Source organism: Lissotriton vulgaris, chromosome 5 (genome assembly GCF_964263255.1).
Source record: "Lissotriton vulgaris chromosome 5, aLisVul1.2, whole genome shotgun sequence".
Classification (NCBI taxonomy): domain Eukaryota; kingdom Metazoa; phylum Chordata; class Amphibia; order Caudata; family Salamandridae; genus Lissotriton; species Lissotriton vulgaris.
Genome location: NC_141693.1, coordinates 1,178,081,199 through 1,178,098,888, shown reverse-complemented (window position 1 = coordinate 1,178,098,888; position 17,690 = coordinate 1,178,081,199). Strand labels below are relative to the sequence as shown.

Genomic DNA, 17,690 nt, shown 5'->3' with positions numbered 1-17,690 from the left:
CCTCCACAGTCGCGCCGGGCTGCGGCGGTGATTTCCAGCAGCGATAAGGGGTAGGCTCCCTTGTAATTAATTAATATTACGGCAGACAGCGCGCTGACACGAGGATAGGCATCCTCAGCGCTATTTCTCCTCACAGTTTCCTCAGCGCCCGGGCTGCGACGGTGATCTCCGGCTGCGATAAGGGGTAGGCTCCCTTCTTAATTAATTAATAATATGGCAGACAGCGCGCTGACACGAGGGTAGGCTCCTCCAGCGTGATTCTCCTCAGGAGAATGGCGCTATTCACAGCGCACTACTCCTCCCTCTGCCCACACAGTCCTCAGGGCCAACAGCACTTCGGGGGCCACACCAATCACAGGGCACAGTCCCTTGGGGGCACAATCCTCCCCAGGCAGCTCCACAGGCAGTATCAGTCTTTGGACTCCCAGCGCTTAGGGGGCGATACTGCAGTTTACGCCAGTCAGCTGTCCACAGCCCTTCACCATAGGTACCTCACAGCCCACAGCTTCCTTGGGGGCATCAACCTCCCCAAAACAGCGCTATTGCAGCACAGCACCTGGCAGCACACCTCACAGGGGGGGGGGTGAACAGTCCCACAGTCCTCCTCAGGGGCACACTCCTCACCTCCTGGGCGCTTCTTCACGCAGTGCTGGCGTGGTACCCGGTCCAAACAACGTCAGTGACCTGGGTAGGGGCCCTCCCTTGTCAGGGGCCCATGGGGACAGCAGCGGGGGGGTTTATAGGGGTGCAGGGCCCAGCTCACAGGCCCATGTGGCGGTAGCACCTCACAGCAGGTCCCCTCCCTTCCTGGTCCCAGCGCTGACTGACTTCTGGTGACACTTCTCCCTATTTATACCCTCCTCCCTCACAGAGCCAGCACCTTCCGGAATGTTGGCAAATCTGTCCTAAACTGGTTCTAGGGGAGGGGGTGAGCACCCTGGGTGCCAGGCTTTCCCTCCAAAAGCTAGGGGTAGCTGGGTAATATTAACTAGACCGCCAACCTAACGCAGTCAGGTGGCACTACCCAGGGCCATGGCATCTATTTTAAAATCACAGTACATTTTAGTCGGGTACATTTTCAAAATGGGGGATATTTTCTGTACACCATTTAACAACATGTAATTTTACATCATGGTAACTCTTACCACACATGGTCCTTATATGTTTAATACCATGGGGGAGACATTCAATTTAGGGGGGCAAAAAGCGAAAAATTTTGGGGGAAAAGGCCAAGTCCAACACCCACCCATTATCAGAAGGCCCTGTGTGTGGGAATAAACTAGAAAAAATGCCTCACTGTTCTCATTCGCTGCATATATTGTTATTTCTTTTATTTTAGAAGTTTTCTATAGCGCTGTCAAGACCCAAAGGTATCAGAGCGCTTTACAGTTGGGGCATAGTATATAATCAACAGAAACATGACAAGTGAGTTATATACAATAAACGAGTGACATAGTATAGAGCGGCATAATTGTCATTTAGAGCTTCTTTGGTTTCAAGGTTCTTAGGGGTCACATAGCTCTATGATTGCTGTCTGTCCCGTGTTGTCTTCAACCAAGGGAACGGGTAAGGAATAGGGATTTGAGTTGACTTTTGAATTCCATAAAGGAGGGTATGGTTCTGATGTGCGGAGGGATGGAATTCCAAATGTTGGGGGCGTTTCCAGAGAAAGAGCAGTCCGCTGTTCTTTTCCTTCTAGTTTTAGGTGGGATGAGTAGAAGGGAGATAGAGCTTCTCAGATTTCTGGCTTGACCTGCCTTTTTGAGTTTATTTGCCAGGTATTCAGGTTTGCCTGTATGGAGGGCTTTGTGGGTTAGGCAGGTCGTTCTGAAGTTACTTCGCATTTCTACTGGAAGCCATTTGAGTTCTTTAAATGCAGGGGAGATATGATCAGATTTTTTGATGCCGGTGATCATTCTGGCTGCCGCATGTAATGTTGTTTTGATCGGTGCCAGATGCGATTTAGGAATTCCTGTTAGGACTGCGTTTCCATAGTCCAGTCTTGACGGTACCAGAAATTGTGTGGCCAGTTTGAGATCCTTTGTTGGAATATAGGGTTTGATTTTGTTCAGAGGTCTAAGGTTAGGGGATGCACTTTAGGCCGTGTTCTTAATGTGTTTCATCATGTTCAGTTTGGGCAGTGAGAGGGGCAGCTTCCCATAGATCTGCCTGGAAGCGATTGACTTGTATAAAGAAAAGGGTTGTATTTGAGTCCTGTTTATCACGTGCAGCCGCCCTAGAACATAATCAATTTTGCTTTTGCCTATCTCAGTGGGATACTCTCTTCTCTAAAGTATGCAAAAAGTTATGAATGGGACTCTGGAATTAATCTCAGCTGCTGGTATTTACTCTGAATAGCATACCGGTCCAACATTATTTTGCACACCATGCCACCTCAGTTTGGACTCAGCCATATTCAAATCAGTCTTGACCCTGGTCTAATGAGAACAGTCCAACCCAAACTAAAACCGAACACAAGCAACCCAGAACCGGTTTTGCCATAGTTAGGGCTCATCATTTCCTCTCTGCCTTCATAAAAGTCTTGGTGTGTGTGCGTTACATCTTACTTCTGGATCAATATTGTGCAAATGCAGTTTCCGAAGTAGTCCAGCCAATGGCAAGGTTGAGGTCGTATTTTATTTATGCCCAGAGAAGCTGTAGTAATCCAAATGGGATGACTGTTCTTATATGTATTTATAACTATGATTTTGTAAAGTCTGGGGAAATGTTTCAGCGAGCCACTCTAGGCTCATATCTTGTATAATAAAATCCATACCAAATTAAGCCTTCATGGATGTGCTATCACTTTTGCGGCACCAGGTCCTCCATGTTAACCAGAACACACACATAGATACCCGCCTCTGTCATGGACTGTGCTTGCATACTTCAGTCTGGACCCAAGTACGGAAAGGAAAGAGAAAGAAGAAACAGAAAGTAAAAAAGCATCAGTGTCTTCATGTCCGTGTCCCTCAATATTCATGTCTTCTACTTCATAAATGCTGAATGTCATCCTGTGAAAAAAGTGATTTTCAGGTTATTTTGGAAGGAGCCCTGGACATGGCTTGCTCCGAAGAAGAGCTGGAATATCAAATATATAGTGCCAGTTTTGTCTGAAAAACTCTCTCTTGGCAGCCACTCTGATGGATAAATTGACTTTCAAACAGGGCAACTTGAATGAGTGAAATTGTACTTTATCCCCGGGACATGTACACTGTTCTGCACGCCTACATTGTGGCTTCAGTAAAAGAGGATATATGTTAGTCATTTAAACTCCGGCTAGTAAAATGTTTTGTCTTCTATCATTTTGACCAGTTTAGCAGATAACCTCCGCCACTACAGTGAACAACTTACCTATAGCAAGTTGGCCATACTCTCTGCAGATATTGGAGGGGTCTAAGAGGCTCTGGTTTCTGGGAACCAGCTTCCTCTGCAGGCAGAGCACATTCTGGGAAAGCAAAAATATTGTAAATAGTAAATGGTATTAATTGTTTTCCGGTCAACATGGCGGACTGAGGACGCCGCTGAGCAGTAGTGGCTAGTGGGAGCTCCCCGATCCCACCCGAAATGGCGTGATTTGGCTTACAAGATATACTATGGTGCTGCTGCCAGTCCGGGACTCCGAGAGCACTTGAGACCATTGAAAACATTTGTTCACATGTAACTGTTGGAGTTAGCAGTTACTTTGTATCTATGTAAGGCGATTGCAGCCGGCGAGCTAACAAAAGAAGACGACAAGCGAAAGGCGGAGGAAATCGAGGAGGGCTGCCAAAACGCGGCTGCGAGGGAACATGTGAGATATATTGTGACCGTATTCGGGCCGGTAAACCTGCCGGTGAACTCGCGGTTGGACCCAGAGACTTGCGAGCTTGCAAACTTTCTTCTAAAATAGCAGGGAGCATAACTACATTTTCAAACGGTAGACAGATGCAGAGGCTGCTACGCTCGTACTTACTGCTTGCCCGGCACCTTATCCCGCGGCTGATCGGCGGGCCAGTTTTCGGCTGGTCGGGTCTTGGGATTCGACCTGGATTGCAGCTGAGTGCAGACCCTGCACTGGACGGTGGTTTACAGATGGCTCCAAAGAACTTGCCCAGAGCTACGAGAGCAAACAAACCCAACACTGAGGCTGCACTAGCGGTTACAGCCACACCAGCAACAAATGCAGTACAATGTTCCATGTTCTTCGGAAAATTCAAAGAAGGGGCACTCGCATCGAGAACTGCTATGGCAGGTGAACCCGTTTCATCTTCTGGGGGGGAACTGTTACAACGGCCCCTCCTACAGCTTCTACTGTATCTGGTAAGCAAGTTCTGAGACCTCCGGTTTTTCTCGCACCTTTGCCTCCATCAGTTCCCGTTTCCGCAAATAATAGCAATGCTAAAACTGACACAAATAATGTTAAACCCCTGAAAGGGGGAGAGTGTGAGATGGAGCTGGAGACTAATTCAAACAACATAGGCGCCCTCACTGACGTTACGCCAGAGTTCTCACTGTATGGGGATTCTATAGTAGAAGCAGAAGCAGAATCTACCCTGTTAGTCCGCTCTGTTGAATGTTCTAGTGAGGATCTCTCCCCGGCGGGAGAGTCAGCTGTTGCAGGCGCAGAGGTAACTGGCTCTCCGAATGGAAGATTATACACAGAGGAGGAGGCGGCGGTAGAGGGCACAGCTGAGGGTGAAATCTCGAACGACTAATTTGAGGATTTAACAGAGGTGGATACCCCTTCAGATAAAGCTAAATACCTGTTGAATAGGAGGGACAAGGCTTAGTCCAAATCTAAAGCTAAGTGCAAAAAGGGAAAAGCACTGGGGCTAGTAGTAAACGCAAACCCTCCGGTAAGGAAAAACCTTTTGGCTGAGAAAAGCCCCCTCAGAAAATGGATCCAGGCCAAGGGGTTGGTGAAGAGTATGACACTCAGGCTCTCCGGTACAAGCTTGTCTGATCATGATGGCACTGATCCCTCTACAATATACCCAGAGGATCCTGTAAGCATGGTAGACATAGCACAGCCACCCCTAGCTGGATCATCGGCTGTATCTAATATGGCAGGACTCCAGGATTTGGTTCCAGGAGATAGAGGCTCCACATGGGACACCCCAACTAACTAAGTTTCTCCCAACGACACTCCTATTGTTAATATCACTGCTGTTAATAGTTCTCCTGTCAGGGTAAAATCACCAGCGATTCTCCCTCCACCAGCTTCTGTGGCTCCTCAACGCATAAATAACCCTGCCGGAACTATAGAGCTGGGATCTTTTGACTCGCCATTGAATATTATCTTGCAGACTCTAACTGGCCATCGGAAAGAATCGCAAGAACACTTCTTGCAGCTGCGAGATGACAATACTAAGCTTCAGAGTGCTCTACAAGAGATCACATCTAAGATGGGGGGATGACCCAGGAAATCAAGGACTTGCAGCAGCGAGTGGTTCAGGTAGAGGAGGGTTCAGCTAGAACTGATGCTCTGGTTACTCAACACGATTCCCAACTTTTAGCTCTACAACTGAAAGTTGAAGATTTGGAGAATCGCCAACGGCGATCCAATCTCAGGCTCTTTGGTATTCCAAGGGGAATCAAAGGGGATGATCCGAGGGCTTTCATGGTAGGCCTACTTCAGAAAGCTTTTACTGATCTCTCTGATTGGGACTGGGATTCCCAACTTCAGAGAGTCTACAGGCTACCACTTGTTCAGACGAACAAACAAAATAAATTCCCACTCCATTTCTTATTCATTTTGGAAACTATTTGTTAAGGCAGGCAGTATCATTAAAAGCCAGGCCTAATCTACCAGTTACAGTAGGAAATCTGTCTTTTTTCGTTAAATCTGATCTCAGTAAGGCTACCATGGACAGACAGTGGCAATTACGTAAACTCATAGATCTGTTTAAATCTCTTGGTGGACAAGGGATGGGATCCGGACGAGCAGCGACGCATAGCGGGAGCCTGTGCTGCCCCTGCGACAGGAGCCGAAGGTGACCGGAGGTGAGAGCTGCAGGAATGGAGCTATGATGCACGCGGGTCAGTGGGAAATATCGGAAAACGGCCCGACCAGAGCCTACCCCTCTGCACGGGGAGCTGAGGTGAAGTGAAGCAGAGTTATTGTTCCCACCACTGACGGAGGAGATGGCTGTCTCCTGAGACCTGGGGCAGTAGGGAAAACACACGCTGCGCACACACATCAACCAGAAGGCGGTGCAACAGCGGTGTGTGTCCCTTCCCCATTTCTAGACCAGAAAAAAGGCGTCACTTGGCACCACTCCGCTGGCAACATCGTGGGTCTTTATGGACAGAACTGTAAGAAGGTATTTTGTGACCCTGCACACATTTCCCCTCTTTCCTTTGTGCCTTTTTCAAAATGGCTGTGGCCATAAAAGGGCAGCAATAAATCGACTCATGTAGCGAAGAGGCCCACGAGGCTCCCAGGTCTGACTCTGACTCCCCCACACATACCATATTACAGATAAGACTCCCTCCCAGCAAGAGAGGATCTGGTCTGGCTCAAACAGAGTCTAGAATCTGACTCCACCCTCCTTGTGCCTAAAGCAACAGAAACTAACAGAGGACTGCCGTAGCTATCTCCTCTACTTTGGCGGCCATTTTGGAGTGGTCTGACCCTATCTCCCATCTCTCCTAATCTCAATTACCGAGTAGCTACCGTTTATTGCAGTATTATACCTCCACATGTACTTAATGCACTAACGGATACCTCATATACTTCTGGCTGCTCACTAGGGGCTTCTCTGACTCCTGCTGCTTTTCCTTTGCACATCTATTATGTATATATACTCTGACCTAGTATATCATTAATATTATACTCCTTTATATATATTACACCCCTCGCACTTTCAATATAGTATTGCACTGTTAACTACCTCATATCTCTAAAAAAAACAAAAAAAAACTACATTTCTCCTCACTCTGTATACGTGTATCTTGTTCCAGTGTAGCACTAATATTACACCTCTAGACTATCCACTGTTATAAGCTGTACCCTTCTTCCTCTATCCCAGTACTGCACCGACTGCTACCTCATACTCTTATCATTACTATTACTATGCTACCTCATACTTGTATTTTTACTATTAGTGTGTTTATATCTATGCTACGTCGTCTCCCTTCACATATTATTATTACTATTAGTGTGTTTATATCTATGCTACATCGTCTCCCTTCGCATATTTCTGTCTCCATCCTGTGCGGTAAGGTGAACCCATTCCACTCCGCTCCTTGGACTGCACCAATTAACACCTCCTACTTCCTGTTTTCGTTGTATTTTGAGTCTGATTGTGTTTATTGTCTTTAGATTTTGATTTTGACCATGTTTACAACGACTGCTGAATCTGATAGTGATTATTGTATTTAGATACAGTGATTTAGACTTAGATACATGCTACCTCATATCTTTTCTTAGACGCTACCTCATATCCCTTTTGGATGCTCTCTAGTGTCACTTATAACGCCCTAGCTCCTACACCCAACTCTACAGCCTCTAAAATGGAGCGCAGCGGCAAGCACACTTTTAGAATTAACTACCCCTCCACCCTCACCAAAAAAGCCATTAAACGTTTTAAACATAACTTCATGAGGTCGCACCCTGAAACACCCTTTGCCGACACCTACTTTTCACCGGGCAATGGAGCCATGAAAACAGATATCATCTTCCACACCTCACGCAGAGCCCAATGGAAAAAAGCGTTCCTAACCCTACTTACCGTCTCCTCCACCAGGAAAACAACTCATGGCCTAACTCTCTCTATCACACCTTCCCACCTCTTCCCTGGCAGGACTACCATTACTATCTATAACAACGGGATTGTCCTTATTCAATCCACGGACAAGAACCTGGAACTACTAGACAACCTATTCCCCAAGTTCAAAGAGCACCTCTCCAATCCGCGGACCCCCACCCTGATCTCCACCAGCACCATCACCCCTGACATCGCAGCCCCCACCTACAACACCTCTACCCCCAGCACCCCAGTAAATAGCCCACCCGCTGTTAACACCCCACATTCCCCAACGACAGACTCCCCCAGCACCCCAGTAAATGGCCCACTTGCTGTGTCTAACACAAACGCCGCCACCTCTTATACTAACCGCCCCTCTAACGTGATCCCTTTTACCCCCACTCACATCCCCTCTATCCCTCTCCTCCCTGACATAACATCCCACACCCGCAACACGCCACCTGTACACACCACCGCTCGGAGTTTATCCACCCTCCCCTCCCATCCCCCCCACGACAGACGCCCCCCCCTCCCCAGCTCCCTCCCCACTCTCACCCGCGACACTCCCACACCTGACAAAATAACTCTCACCCACAACACGCCACCATCTGATAACATCACCACTCGAAGCCTATCCACCCCCCCCTCCCATACCCCCTACGGCGAACACCTTTCGCCCCCCAGCCCCCTCCCTACTCCCACCCACGACACTCACACCCTTCCAACAACACACACAGAACATACCACCTCTCCTACCTTAGCATCCCCCTCTCTCCCACCGCCTACTCTCAGCCCTCACTACCCTCCGGTCTCCCCCACTGTCTTCGGCCTTCACTCACTCTTCCACCCACCGGCTCCCTCTCCCACTGGCAGCACTACCTATGCCTCCCACCCACCGCCATCACCGCCTGCTTCACTCACACCCCCCGCCAACAACGCCATTATATCCCCCCCTTCGATTCCCTGCCCGCTTTCTAGTTCACTACACACCACCTTCGCCATCCCCAATGCTCCCCCTGACCAGACTTTACCCACCCTCCAACAAGTCAAAGAGGATATTCTACAAATCAAAAAAGATGTCTGCGCAATCAAAGACCTGCTCTCATCACAGCCCAGTCCTCCTCCCATCATCCCTCTACCCTACAAAGGACACACCCGCCCTACATACCCTCGCCTCCAACGACACCCGCGCTGGCTGACTATCCCCGTTCGCAACAACTCCCACCGCCCCCGCCGTGTCCCCAACCCACTGTCGGACCGCGACCTATGCTCACTACTACGCTCTTATGGCTCGGGTCCGGTAAAACACATACCCAGCACACACATCCCCATACCCACTATTGTTACAAACCCTCTGAGGCTCCCAACACTCAACAACAGAGGTTCCGTCCCTAACAACCTCAGAAAAGTTCCCCTCACTCTAGAAAGCTCGACCACCCCTCTTTCTCCCAAACTCAAATGCATCCTACTCAACTGCAGATCGGCCCAGAGACACTCCTCCGACATCGCAGATCTCGTCTCAGATAGGGATCTGGACCTAGCCATTCTAACAGAAACTTGGCTCACTGAAGCCTCTACTCCGATTATGGACATACTAGTCCCCCCCCAACTATCACATCATTAGGTTAGACAGGTCTTCAGACAAGACGGGTGGGGGAATTGCATGCATTTTTAAAAGCAACCTCTCCGTTAGTAAAGTCACCTCCCCCTCTCTCTCCTCCTGTGAACTCCTCTGCCTCGACATTACCAGCGAGGGCAAACAAGTTTGTGCTCTACATTTCATCTATCACCCGCCTGGTGACAATCTCATATTCACCCAACAACTCATGGACATGATCACTTCCAATGCCGGTCGGCAGACCACCCAAGTCTACCTGGGTGACTTCAATCTCGACTGGAACGACCAGAAAGACACAGTGGTAAACAGTCTCAAAACTTTCCTTAATGCACTTGACCTCACCCAAATATGCGATAGACCAACACACGACAAAGGCGCGATACTTGATCTCATCATTGCCAAAGAGAATTCTACACAACTGGAGACGATTCTACCCTGCGACTGGTCAGATCACCACATTATCACCTTCTTTATCAATGAAAAAGTTAAACCTAACCCGACTCAACCAATCAAATCCAAAACATGGAAAAGGGACATGAAGAATCTCAACGCCTCTACTCTGCCTCCCCACATCGGCAATCTTCTCCTTCCCCCTTCAGGTGCCACGGATGTTCAATCACTGACTGACCACTACCTTAATTCTATGAATACATTAGTCAATGAAGTCGCCCCACTGCAACTGAAGAGAGTCTCCACCAAAACTTCTCACCCCTGGTATGACGACAGACTCAATGACGACAGGCGTTCGATGCGAATGGCAGAGCGCACTTGGAGAGCGGACCCCTCAGCACTGCACCTCAAAAGGCTCAAAAACAAGAGAAATGCCTACTTCAGGAAAATAAAGCGCACAAAATTGGACTTCTTCAGCCGCCAATTGGACCAAGCAAAAAACAGGCCAAGAAAACTCTTCGAACTAATCAAAACCCAAACAAAGGCACAACCCCTACAATCAAGTAGCACAACAAGCGACACCCCACACTGTGAAGACTTCTCTGCTTTCTTTAAGCTAAAGACTGACAACATAAGAAATGACCTCATCATGGATGTAAGCCGATTCCCCAACCACACAAGAATGGCTAACACTCAACCTAAAAACATGGCTTCCTGGCAGTACTTCGATACCTACTCGGAAGAAACAATACACAAACTGCTCTGCACCCTGAAGCCCTCTAACCACCACACAGACCCTCTACCTGCTAATGCTGTAAAAGACTTCATCCCCTTGCTCCTCCCTCTCTGGACCAAAATCATCAACTGCTCCCTGCAACAAGGCCTCATTCCGGACTCCCTCAAGGTGGGGCAAGTCACACCTATACTCAAGAAACCTACAGCTGATCCGACTGACCTAAACAATTACCGACCCATCACCAATATCCCCACCCTGGCCAAACTGCTGGAGAAATGTGTCCAACTCCAACTAACAAGACACATTGACCAATTTGACCTCCTCAATTCTCATCAATCAGGATTCCGAGCGAAACATAGCACGGAAACAGCTATGACACACATAATTGATGACGCCCTCCAAATTCTTGATCGCAATGAGTCCTGTCTCCTCATCCTTCTTGACCTCTCGTCAGCATTTGACACGGTCAAACATGAGAACCTGCTGGAACTGCTAAGCACTAGAATGGGTCTATCGGGAACGGTTCTCAAATGTTTTTCGTCCTTCCTACACAACCGATCTCAGAAGTTCAAGATCGATAATGTGCTATCTTCACCTGTGCCTGCGGATCTAGGTGTTCCACAAGGATCCTCCCTCTCCCCCACTTTGTTCAACCTCGTCATGGAACCGCTCGCCACCTTGCTCCAAGCTTCTAATGTCCAATTCCATATGTACGCCGACGACACACAACTGTACCTAAAGCTTCAATCTCCGGAAGATATCAAACATCTGAACTCCACGCTTATTAACACTCAATCTTGGCTAACCGATAATCACCTCAAACTAAATGCTCTGAAAACTGAGTTCCTTCTCATCTCACCCCCGGCGAAAATTTCCACCACCCAAACATGGCTCAACAACCTAACAGCACTCAATGTCCAACCCACCATCGTGGACTCAGCGAAATCCCTAGGCATCACACTGGACGCCAAGCTCAACATGCAGCAACACATCAGCAAAGCCACAAAAGCAGCTAATTTCCAAATAAACACACTGAGGAAAATCAAACCCTTCCTTCCGACTGAAGACTTCCGAACTGCTGTACAAGCGTTAGTCATCCCTCGAATCGACTACGGAATTGTGACCCTCAGCGGACTCCCGCTATCCACAACAGCACCCTTAAGAGCCTCCCTGAACGCTGCCGCAAGACTCATTACTGGCTCAAGAAAACATTCGCATATTTCCCCAGATTTAAAGTCCCTAAAATGGCTGCCGTTTGAAGCCAGAATACAACTAAAAATTGCAGTTATGACACACGCGGCCGTGCACCACAATGCACCCAACTACCTCGCTCAAAATTGTCCATATCAGGAGGTTCGAGGTCCAATAGAAGCTCAAAAAATCTACTCCTGAAACCCCGTAGATTCAGGAAAGAGAAAACCTACAAGCGCTCCTTCTCAGGAATGGCACCCAGGATCTGGAATGCGCTCCCGCCTGAAACTAGGCGTATCTCCTCCGCTGCACTCTTCAAGAAAGAGGTGAAAACCATCCTTCTGGCCAAGATCTCCTGAACCTTATAGGTAGTGGATCAGAGACTCTACATTGCCTTGTATCAATGCTCACCTTGTCCTTTGGCATTATACCTCTACTTGATGGTGACACTACTACGCTTCTTTCGTCCTACCGACCAATATATGAGACACATTGGGTCACTGATTCACCCTCCCGATGCCCTCACTCAGTGCGCTCTCTATACTAAAACACTGGTATAAGCCTGCCACACACCCAAGGTGTACCTGAACACCTATGTAATGGGATCCATGACTTGTGCCGTTTTATTACCTGTTCACCTGACTGTATATTGATAGGTTTTATGTATTTTATTTTATTATTATCCTTTCATGTTAGTGACTACTACATTGCTCCCATTACCTCTGTTCTTTCCTACTGCCCCTACCCTGCCATTGTGAAGCGCTCTGATATCTGTAAGGATCTTGTTCGCGCTATATAAAACTTTGAATAAAATAAATAAATAAATAAAATAAAGTTTTCCTACAGGAACCTTTTCGCCTAAAGGTTATTAAGGGAGGGCACACTCACTTTTTTACAGACGTAAGGGAAGCCGAGAGCCTACTAGCCTCATTCTCTCAAACTTGAAGAGAACCGAAACTGATCTGTAATAACATACTTTATACTTAATCTCTCACTCATTTTTACGCCCCCTTCTCTCCTTTTCTTTTCTCTTTTTCGTATCTTGTATTTCTCTATCGGACAAATTTAGATTTTTTTTTAGTTCGGGTGGGGATCAGGGGGGGAACCACTGGCTGCTCCTCAGGATAGCTGCCATTCCAGCGGCAGCAAGTGTTCAGGGGGGGGGCTCCTTCCCGAGAGGGGGGAGGGGGTTGGAGGAGAGGGGGCTTTGGGAGGGTGGCTGGGGGAGGTACCTTTTGGGAAAAGCAACGTGGAGCTCTGGTCTTATTTCAAGAGTATTTTACTTTTTGTTTCAGCCTTACAGAATGATAAGATTTATTTGATTTCTCTTTCTAAATGGTGCGTTTAAAATGTTTAGCATGGAATGTTGCAGGTTTAAATAGCAAAAGAAAGAGAAGGCTGGTCCGGGAAGAATTAGCCCTTTATAATTCACATTTTTTTTTGTCTGAGACTCATATAGCTTATAAAGACAGGAAGATACTTGGTCAATTGGGCTATGATGTGATTGTTTGCTCTACTTTTAACTCCTCAATAAGAGCGGTCGCCATTCTTAAGGACAAACGCTTCAAGATAGAGATTTGCAGAACTGCTTGTGACAAGAACGGTAGATGGGCTGCAGTGCAATTACTAATTGAAAAATGCTAATTTGTTTTTTGTGTGGTTTATGGGTCAAACTTTGACGAAGCATTTCTTTTTGATCAATTAAATATGGAACTGTTATTGTGGGAAGGGGAATTAGTTATTATGGGTGACTTCAACTGCAAAATGAATTACCAGATTGACACCACAAGGCGCAACGCCTTTCAACGCATGCGTAGAACCCGTGCAGCCATACTAGAGTTAGGCCGCATCCATAACATCAAGGATGTTTGGCGCAGTGCCTTCCCCAATGTGCCTGGCTATACATACTACTCTGCTCCTCATAAGCTTTGCTTACGGATTGATATGGTCTGGGCACCTGACAATCTGGCGAGCAACAGTACCTTAGAACTTCGCCCAAGAATTAACTTCGACCACAATCCCATTTTATTTTCTTTTGACATCTAACAGAATTGCACTATACCCCGAGCCTTTTCGTTTCCTAGGCACCTGCTTACAAACACCCTATTTATCTCTAAGCTTAAACTGCATATAGTGGATTTTATCGAACTTAAACTTAACTCCACTACCTGCCTCATGGTCTGGGACGCATGCAAGGCAAGCATTCGGGGGTTCACGCAGCAATTTCTTTACCAACAAAATGCTGAGCTACGCAGGAGAGACAAAATACTGGTTAATGATATCTTGGATGTTGAACTGCAATTGGCTGATGCTCTATGCTCGTGCCCCAAAAATGTGATGGCACTGGGGTTACAACTAGGTTGCCTGAAGGCTAGATTAAAAACTATTTTCTGGGAAAAGAGCTGTATAAATCTACACAAATCACGCCTCTCTCAGTATGAGAGTGGTGACAAGGTCGGGAAACTGTTAGCCTACAAAATAGCGGATGAAAAAGCTAATACTTTGATTAAATATATTAGTGGTCCTAACAACATGATTTATGATCAACCATCTCAAATCTTGGAGCAATTTACAATGTTTTATGAAAAACTGTACACTCCCGTACCATACCCCACTTCAGCTGCTATTCAAAAGTATTTGGACCATCTTATAGGAACACCCGATTCTCTTGAGCTGGAACAGCTGTCTAATTATATCAGTCACCAGGAGAACAGACAAGCGATCTCTTCCTTACCATCTGAAAAAGCTTCTGGGGAAGACGTAATACCTATTGAGATCTATAAAATATGACTACCAGAGAAGAGTGCGTCTATAAAATATGCCTGGACGAATTGATTGTGCTTTTCCAACAAGTTATTAATTATATCGGTGACCATGGGAAAGCCCCTTGCTCATGAAATAGGGTAAAACTTGTGTTTTTTTCTGAAAAAAGGGAAACCACCGGACAATTGTGCCTATTTCGTTGGTTAACGCTGATGCCAAAATATTCGCCAAAGTGTTGGCCACTCGCCTGGCCCCGTATATACCATAAATAGTCAGCCCGCATCAACATGGCTTTGTAATGGGAAGGGATACTACGGCACATATCAATATGGCTATAACTGCCTTTGGTATCGCAGACAAGTAATCCACCTCACTTGGTATGATCCTGCTTGACGCAGAAAAGGCCTTTGACCGAGTGGGGTGGGATTACCTTTGGCAGGTGATGACTAATTTTGGCTTTAGCTGTAAATTTTTGAAGTGGGCCCAATCGTTATATGACAACCCTACAGCTAAAGTTAGTTACGCAGATATGGCATCAATACCGTTTTCCATAGCTCGGGGCACCCATCAGGGATGCCCCGTCTCCCCTTTATTGTTTGCCTTATCAATGGAACCATTTCTTCATGCTTTGCAGTCCCAACCCTGTATTCTTCCTTTTAAGTTTGCCCCCATTCATTAAAAATCTCAGCTTATGCCGATGATATAGCTATCTATTCGACTAACATAACAAAAGCCCTGAAGGGTATCATAGAGGAGGCCAATCGATTTGGAGATATCTCTGGGTATAAATTGAATCTAAATAAAACCCAAATTATCACGAATTATAAACCCTTATTGCCAACCAAAGGGTTATGCCAGACTGCCACCTATTTAGGGATTCAAATCTCTGCCAAAATGAAGAACATAATTAAAATAAACTATGATGCCCTAGTCAAAACTATGGGTTTATTATTAAAAAAGTGGCACAAAATTCCCTTAAATATCATTGGTAGAATTAATTTGATCCGAATGATTATACTGCCTAAATTCTTATATCTATTTCGCTCTATCCCTCTGGCTCTTAACAATTGCTTTTTTTTAAAAACTGGATGGCATATTTAGCAGCTTCATATGGGGGTACCGTAAAGCCCGTCGTTCAATGGCCTTGTTAAAAGGGTCTCCAGACGTGGGCGGGTTAAACTTCCCGGACTTCAAGCTATATTTCTGGGCAACTTTTTTAGGACGTCTACGACGCCTAATTAATATGCTCACTGCAGACAACCAATTTTATTTCTTTACCTTCATGTTAGATATGGATTCCAGTATGTTTCTGTGGAGGGTTAAAAACCCTAATTATTTTAAAAGGGTTAGGTTTAAGACCGCCAGGGATTTAGTTAAAATATGGCGGAATATCTTGGATTTTTGGCATACCTCATTTTTTCACCCTAAATTACCACTGTGGGGCAATCCGGGACTCCCGGAAATTTTCAGCAATGGCGCATCAAGCACTTGGCTGGTACACGGCATAAGGACACTTGGGGACCTTTATGGAGCACAAGGATTTTTGAGTTTTGATACATTAAAAACACTATACAAAGTAACCGACCCCATGAGATATAAATATATACAGATACACAATTTCCTCTTCCGAAAGATGAAACTTTCTAGTATTTTAAATTCGGATATCTGGGACTGTGTGTATTTACATAAAAACAAGGGGTTAATTAGTGCAGGCTATAAGTGCTTCAGTACCTATAAAATTAGCGATTGCAATAAACTTGCGGAAAAATGGAGCAAAATGTTGGATAGTAATATTACCCCTGCGATGATTAACACATCGCTGCGTAACATTAATAAAGCTGTCTTTTCGTCTAGTGTAAGACTTCAACAATTCAGAACGACATGTATGCTCTATCATACTCCCGAAAGAGTATCTAAGTGGGCTGCGAACCCCTCATATAATGATCGAACTAAATGCCCCAAGTGCGCGTTAGTAGTGGCAGATTTGGTACACATGCTGTTCTCGGGCCCTATCCTAGCAGAATTATGGAGAGCTGTGGACAAGATAATTAAACAAAAACTGACTTGCACTCTCCTGCTCACAGCTTCTTCAGTTCTACTTGATATCAACACCATTAACACCTCACAAAAGGCTATAATTACTATTATGCTATCCTACGCTAGACTTACAATTGCCTGCGCCTGGATTTCTCAAAATCCCCCGCTAATCATGGAATGGTGGTCTTTGCTTAACGAATTACACGGTATGGAATCCCCGCTAGCTAAACCTAGGGGCACTAAATCATTAATGAGGTTCGATAGGTTGAAAGCAGTTTGTTTTTCTGTTTATGTTTACCTGCAGTGTCACACGCCATATATATTTATTTTGTATACTGTTTTGGAATTACTTCCATATTGTTATCTATGTAATGTTCATTCTAGTTTCGCTGTTTTATTTTTGTTTATTTTATGGCCTTTTTGTACATGTTTTTTCTGAGTTGCAATAAAAAAAAAATTAAAAAAGTGAATGGTATTAATTTTTCTTGCCATTTTAAATTATTTATTGAACTATTGCTGCTATTTTCTTTACCTGATGGCTGACTGCATCACACCAATTGATATAATTTTTTTTCCGCAGTGTCCATGACTAACTGGTAAAACCTATTGCACCCGTTTCTAAATTGGGATTTGTATTATAAATGGAGTGTTCTTTTTCTAATTGACATATTGTATTTTTAATAATGTCTGCTATCCTGTGCTTACTTTTTATGGTCCTGGTGGCCGAAATAAAAGTCTTTGAAACGAAAAATAAACCAATGCGTTAGTCTAAAGTGAGACTAAGCTGCTTAAGTGGAGCCGATAATGTTCCTAAAGAATATCTTCTAATTAGTGAACGTTCGACATGCTGTTTTTGTAGTTTGTAGTCAATTGGCATGCTAACATTTAAACAACTGCATCCTATTTTCCTCCCAGGAGAGCCAATGGAGTCCCAGATTGGTGATCCCAACCCTTGCACCTTCATCAAGGAGGTCAGATTGGAAGAGTCGGAGTGTAAGCAGAGATTGTTAGTGTCTGAGCTGAAGGAAGGTCTGGAAAATGAGCTGCTGGAGAATGAAACGGGCAAGGAAAGCCAGGCATCAGAAAAGAGCACAGAGCCACACCCATCGACGGCTGACACCGATTGCGGGGTACCATCCAGTACAGCTCCAAGTACCCATTCCGGGCCCAAACCAGGTGAGTGGCGGCTGTGTTTATTTTCCCATATGTAAAGTTTTAACATGACCCA

The 17,690-nt window shown here is 45.8% G+C and overlaps 1 protein-coding gene across 5 annotated transcripts in view; it reads left to right on the top strand.

Moving 5' to 3' along the window:
- Window positions 1–17,690, top strand: part of ATE1 (arginyltransferase 1) — a 513,860-nt gene that overhangs the window by 157,734 nt on the left and 338,436 nt on the right. For all 5 annotated transcript variants that reach the window (XM_086922952.1, XM_086922953.1, XM_086922950.1 and 2 more), the window contains exon 5: window positions 17,378–17,638. In XM_086922952.1, the coding sequence (XP_086779078.1) occupies window positions 17,378–17,638 (261 nt within the window). The remainder of the gene's footprint in view (window positions 1–17,377; window positions 17,639–17,690) is intronic.